Source organism: Onychomys torridus, chromosome 17 (genome assembly GCF_903995425.1).
Source record: "Onychomys torridus chromosome 17, mOncTor1.1, whole genome shotgun sequence".
NCBI lineage: Eukaryota > Metazoa > Chordata > Mammalia > Rodentia > Cricetidae > Onychomys > Onychomys torridus.
The window spans coordinates 39,708,080-39,714,182 of record NC_050459.1 but is presented as its reverse complement, the minus strand read 5'-3'; the positions used below and the strand labels follow the sequence as shown (position 1 = coordinate 39,714,182).

The following is a 6,103-nucleotide window of genomic DNA, read 5'->3' as shown; positions in this document are numbered from 1 at the left end:
CTGTGACCATGTAATACAGTCCCTCACGTGTGGTGACCTGCAACCATAAAATTATTTTTCTTGCTACTCCCTACCTGTAATTTTGCTGTTATAAACTGTAATGTAAATATCTGTGTGTTCTTAGGTGACCCTCTATGAAAGGGTCATTCCATCATGATGGGGTAGCAATCCACAGGTTGAGAACCACTGCCCTGGTACTTTCAAATATACAGTGTATCAACACGAACCACGGTTACCTCTTGAACTTTTATTCCTTCCTCTAACTGTAATTGTGTATCCTTTGACCAGCACCTCTGCGGTCTGGCTTTCTGTAGATGTCCACCCTTCTTGGCTGGGTACTGCCCTCATTTCTGAATGACTATGTTGACTTATCTGTAGTCTTGGAACTCCTCCACTAGTCTTATATGCACACTGGAAGAGCTGGCCAGAGAGCACTGGGTGATGCCAGTCTGTGAGAGGGGAGCCTGAGGGCCACCCCCTCATTCATTTACCTAACAGGTTAAATTTAACGATTTTAGGAGAAGTCTGGGTTTTTCAGGGACAGCAATGCTTTTGAAGAGGGAGGAGAAAGAGGAGGAGGAGGAGGAGGAGGAGGAGGAGGAGGAGGAGGAGGAGGAGGAGTCCACTATGAAGTGAGTGAAAGTTCTTAACCGTGAACACCTACAGTTCTGCTAAAATAGAAAAGCCACTGCAGAAGAATCTACTGGTAAAAATAAAAATAAACGGAGTCAGGCCTCCTTGAGTGCCTTGACTCTGTTCCCTTATTTCACCCCATTTTACAGAAGAGGAAAACTGAGGCACAGCTGAGACTCTACTTTGTCGGGTGTCTGGCTCTGTGGGCAAGGGTGTAGCTGGTGTTTGAACAGGCTATTTGGCTCCGGAGACACTGCTCATCACCACTCGGCTCTCATTTTGAGTGGAGACCACCTCAAGACCCAGGGAGCCTTGATGAGCACCCCAAGGACGGATAGTAAAAGCGATAGTCAGTGAGGCACCCCCTTTTCTGGGAATGTGGTTCAGGCATGCTGCGAGGATGAGCGGAAAATGGAAGCATCCTTTCCCCAATCACAACGCAAAGGGACGTTATGATCTCTCAGGTAGCTCTGCAGCCACTAAGCACAAGGCGAACACCGCACCTGGGCTCTGGTTCTGCACCCATCCACCTCACACCACCCCCCAGCTCAACCACCCCAAGAAGGAACTTTTAGTCCTGGGCAAACCGTCCCTGGCCCACATCAAGCCAGGAAAATTAAACAGTTTGCGTGGAATGAAATGTGGCTTGAGGAACGTGCCTGCAGCTGGAGTTAACGCCAGCAGTAAGAGGATCAACTCCGAGTCTGCTGGGGGAAAAAAAAGGGGGGGGGGTGCGTGCTCCCTTTTACCCATTCAAGTTAGCTGATTTGGACGATAAGGGTTCCTGTTTAATCCCTTTGTGTGCCAGTGAATATACTAAGGCCGACAACCCTAAAAAGAGCACGCGGCTGGCAAAGCAATCTGCTAGAAGGTGCGGGTCCCATCCAATCTGATATGAAGGAAGTCGAAAAAGAAAACAAACAAACAAACAAACAAACAACAAAAACCTGCCACCAAAACTGGGGCACCCCCAGTGTGCTCAATGTAAACTGATTCCCACAGCCTCCAGGCACCAGAGAGTTGCGGGCTGCTTCCTAGAGGCTCTGCGCCCTGGAGCTTCCCAGGTGCTGCCAGGAAGCAGGAATCCACCCTACCCACCTCTAGCAAGGACTCTTCCAAAGGGATGAGCCTCAGGCCTGCTGTTGTCTAGCAATAGGTGGTGTGGGGCAAAAGGACTGGAGAGACCCAGAAGGAAGGTTCTTCTTGTTCCAGGCTGAGAAAGATTAGGAACAGGCGAGAACTCAGTGGCTCTGGAGTAAGTCATAAGACAAAGATCACTTTTATTGTTTTCAAGATTACTTTATTGTTTTCATCTGCAGGAAAATTCACCACCACCCCGACCCCCCACTACACACTCCCGGAGGCAGCATCCAGAGGTTGGTGGGTGGAGGCCTGGGGCTGCGGACCAGGCTCTAGGCAGAGGCGCAGCGGGCGGAGAGAGTTCCCAGGAGCCACCACCCCCTCCTTCCCTTTGGGCCCGTCCAACAAATTTCCCTTTGGGTTTCTGTCCCTGTCTTCCCTCCCTCCTCCTCCCCCCGATATTTTCGCTTTCTAAAACCATAAAAAAGAGATCAACTTCCCTAACTTCACGGGGCCCTTTTCAGTGACAAATATTGATGCCCAAAGTGTCTGCGCTCTCCCGCCCCCAAACGTTAAGAAAGGCGCCCGCGAGAGGGGGACATAAAAAGTTAACAATGCTGTGAAAATATGTTTGCAAAAAATAGACAATCGTTGGATTAAACGTATTCAAGTATGAAATAATGCCTTTTTGTGTCAAAACTTGGGCGATGGGCGGGTACAAAAGTTCCCTGTGGCAGCTACTTGCTTCCTTTGTGAGCCGTGCGCTTTGGCGTCTCCACTTGGGCGCATTACCCAGAGCCCTCTAAGCGCGATTGTTTCTCCCTTTCTAATGACATTTACCGGATCAAAACATGCTGTTAATTCGATCAGAAGGCTTCACCCTCCCTGACAAAGCCACAATAATTTCTCCTGAAGTTTGTTAAATTGACCAAAATTAGGCAAATGAATAGGGGTCTGTAGGCGCCCCCTCACGCAGGTGACGTCGCATAATGCTTGCCTGGGCCAGCTGCATTCCCCCTTTTCTTTTCGACCCACTCTCCTCCATGTTGCCCCCCAATCCTCTCAACCCCTCACACACACACACACACACACACACACACACACACACACACACACACACACGCCTGTTTCTCCTCCACCCCATCGCTGGCATTATTAAAATTTAGCCCAATGAAACTATTCATACTTTTCAATGGACATTTTCCTATAGGATAATAGGCTACAAATTGAGCCTCTCCCCCCACCTCCCCGGGAAAAGAGAGCCGGGGGAAGGGAGGGAGAGAAAAGAAAGAAGCAGACGACTTGGTCAGGGACTAGAAGGGGAGAGTCGCGTGCCAAAGGCCCGCGGGAGGGGCGAAGCGAGCCGGGAGCCTCGTGTGCCAGCCGCAGCCCCACACCTGCCGGGATGTCCGGACAAATAAAGCGGTGTAAACAAAAAGGGGGGAGATGGACGTGTCACCAAGTCGTGTGAGAAAAGCCTGGGAACAAACGGGGCGCCTCCGTCTCCAGGAGCTCTCCCTTGAACCCGGCGGAACAGCCTATTAAAGGCTTACTTAATTACTTTAATGACTCTGGACAGGCTTTAAAACGCACTCGGCGCTGGGACGGCGGGCTTGCTGGGATTTGTAAACAGCGATCGTGTGAGACTCAGCGGTGGGACTAAAGGAAGCGACACTGTTTTGTGAGGGTCCTCGCCCCCCGGTGCCCGCGGCCACTGCGCCCCTGCACTCTGCGCCTGCTAAGGCTGCAGGCGCTCCCTGCTCCGCGGGCTCCAGTTTCTCGCTTCCTTTTCCCGAGGTGGCTGTTCCCATGCAAATGTTATTCCCCGACGGATCACGTGTCCTTTGAAGAGCCACGTGGATTAACAAAGCTGATCTGCCCCCATCTCGCCTCCCTCGGCTGCTAATTTTTTTTTCTTAGCTTCTTTAAAACTGACCTTGAATGCATACATGCTCCAAACGCAGAATCCCTAATCCTATGGAATAATTCAACTCGTGAGAATGCACTTGGCAGTCTTAGATGACTGCTTTATAAAGGCAGCCCCCTCGGACCTGGGAGGCTGCAGTCTACCTGGGACATTCAAAGAGGCACACGAGGTGGAACGTGGACCAGTGCCTCGCGCCACCGCCTCTGCCGAGGGCGCACGCAGACCAGGATGTCAGACAGGCTCAAGGAACGCAAAGTGAGTCCTTGCGCTCTGGGAGTGGAAGAGTTGTGACTCACCAACCGGCCACCTGGCTGGATCGATGACAAAGATGTGCCACACAGGACTTTTTTAAGTGTGGAGGAATTCAAAGTGGTTTGGAAAGGAGGCAGAGACATTTCAGTTGAGGAGACGCTCACCCTAGACGGTTGGTGGCCACCTCCTCAAAGCCCTGGCACTTTGCTCCGTTGAGTGGCAGGGATGTGTAGGGTGGCTGAAAAGGCAAGCGTCCCAGCACCGGCTCCAGGGGACAGAGCTCTTTAGGTCTAGTGTGGCCGGCAGGTCTGGTGAGGGTTGGCGAATTAGCGAACCCCCTGTGGCACACAGCCTTGGAATTACTCCCTGGGCAAAGTCACCCTAAACGTAAAAACTTCTGTTTACAGAGAACCCCGGTTTCTCATAAAGTGATAGAAAAGCGGAGGAGGGACCGAATCAACCGCTGCTTGAACGAGCTGGGCAAGACGGTCCCCATGGCCCTGGCGAAACAGGTAACGTTTGCTAGGAACTCTCCACTGTCCTTCTCTGTGGGGCCCACGAGCCTCTGCGGTCGCAGCTGGCCTTAGGGAACTCGCCCCTCTCCAGGGACCTGGGCTCTTGCCTCTGGCTCTGGCATCTTCCTGGCTGGTCCCCTGGAGAAAACAGAGTGCAGCTCAGCAGCTGCGTGGGTCTGCCATGGGTGGGCCACCGCGAGCTTCCTTTCTCCTATTGCAGAGTTCTGGGAAACTGGAGAAGGCGGAGATCCTGGAGATGACAGTTCAGTACCTCAGAGCTCTGCACTCTGCGGATTTTCCCCGGGGAAGGGAAAAAGGTGGGCGTTGACTCCGGCAAAGCAAACCTGGGCAGAGAGCTTGCGGGACGCGGGGACCTAGGGCCTGGGAGTCAAGGAGAGTCCTGGCCTGGAGCGGTCCGGTCTGGCTAGAGCGAGGCAGCCAGGGCCTGTCCTGAGAAGGCACCTAGCAGGTGCCCAGGAGGAGCAGCATCTAAAGATGCAGGTCTATTGCTCTTCTCCGGTGGGGCTTGGTGGGGGCAGGGATGTAGTCAGGCTCCGAGGGAGCCGAGGTTTCCGCTTGAGCTTTTCCAGCCTTGAGACTGGGGAGAGGAGAGTGCAAGCCTCAGGTGGCAGTCTAGCCCAAACCTTAGGAACGGAGATGTCCCCCACCCTTCTGGGAAGGGATGTACTCATTCTGTTTTTCTTTCCTTCCTCCTACCATCTTTCTTGCCAACCCAGCAGAGCTTTTAGCAGAGTTTGCCAACTACTTCCACTATGGTTACCACGAGTGCATGAAGAATCTGGTGCATTACCTCACCACCGTGGAGCGGATGGAGACCAAAGACACCAAGTATGCGCGCATCCTTGCCTTCTTGCAATCCAAAGCCCGCCTGGGCGCGGAGCCCTCCTTCCCGCCGCTCTCGCTTCCGGAACCGGATTTCTCCTATCCCGCGGGTCCAGAGTTCGCAGGCCACAGCCCGGGCGAGGCCACCGTGTTCCCGCAGGGGGCTACCCCGGGGTCACTGCCTTGGCCTCATGGCGCGACCCGCAGTCCAGCCCTGTCTTACTTGTCCAGCGCGCCGGTCCCTCTCCCCAGCCCCGCGCAGCAGCACAGCCCCTTTTTGGCTCAGATGCAGGGCCTGGACCGGCATTACCTCAATCTGATCAGCCATGCCCATCCCAACGCCCTCAACCTGCACACGCCCCAGCATCCTCCCGTGCTCTGACACCCACCCCCACCCACTGCCTAGATTACTTTGTGGTTTGGTGGCGGCTTGAGACAAACCCTGTATGTATATGTTGTACATGTGTAAATTGCGTGCCAAAACAAAAACAAAGACAAAAACAAAACTGGATGGGAGAGCGCCAAGAGCCAATTAGCCTTCTGAAGGACCTCCCCTACAATAAACACTTCGTGCTAAAGACCCCCCAAATGGAGTTCTTTGTTACCTTCTGCTCATCCACAAACCATCCACTCCAAGTGTCCTAGAAGGAAACACTCCGCTGCTAGGAGTCCAGATGATAACATTCTGCAATGTGGCAGAGGAGGAGGACCTTGGCGGAGTCTGAGGCAGAAGGAGGATAAATGGAAGCTTACGCAGACATTAGAGGTGTCCTTTAGGGGTGGGAGACAGGGCTCCTGGGGTGCTCACGCCCTACCTTCCTTTAGCCTCTGAGAAGTGCAGGAGCCTGGAACC

The 6,103-nt window shown here is 53.4% G+C and overlaps 1 protein-coding gene across 2 annotated transcripts; it reads left to right on the top strand.

The window, feature by feature from the left end:
* Positions 1–3,250: 3,250 nt before the first annotated feature.
* Helt (helt bHLH transcription factor) lies at positions 3,251–5,830 on the top strand. 2 transcript variants are annotated; one of them, XM_036209244.1, is made up of 4 exons: positions 3,251–3,895; positions 4,300–4,404; positions 4,628–4,724; positions 5,148–5,830. In XM_036209244.1, exons 1-4 carry the CDS (start codon positions 3,869–3,871, stop codon positions 5,630–5,632), a joined length of 714 nt encoding a protein of 237 aa, XP_036065137.1. In that variant the 5' UTR covers positions 3,251–3,868; the 3' UTR covers positions 5,633–5,830. The 2 variants fall into 2 exon arrangements, with proteins under 2 accessions (XP_036065137.1, XP_036065135.1); XM_036209242.1 differs by having other exon boundaries at positions 3,788–3,895; positions 5,145–5,662.
* The last annotated feature ends 273 nt before the right edge of the window (positions 5,831–6,103 follow it).

What these genes read in the sequence shown, in the direction of transcription:
- Helt (XM_036209242.1), top strand. Translation starts at nt 3,869, where the DNA reads ATGTCAGACAGGCTCAAGGAACGCAAA. An exon ending in ACAGGCTCAAGGAACGCAAA is followed by an intron (nt 3,896 to 4,299) that starts GTGAGTCCTTGC and finishes TTCTGTTTACAG; the next exon opens with AGAACCCCGGTTTCTCATAA. An exon ending in CCATGGCCCTGGCGAAACAG is followed by an intron (nt 4,405 to 4,627) that starts GTAACGTTTGCT and finishes CTCCTATTGCAG; the next exon opens with AGTTCTGGGAAACTGGAGAA.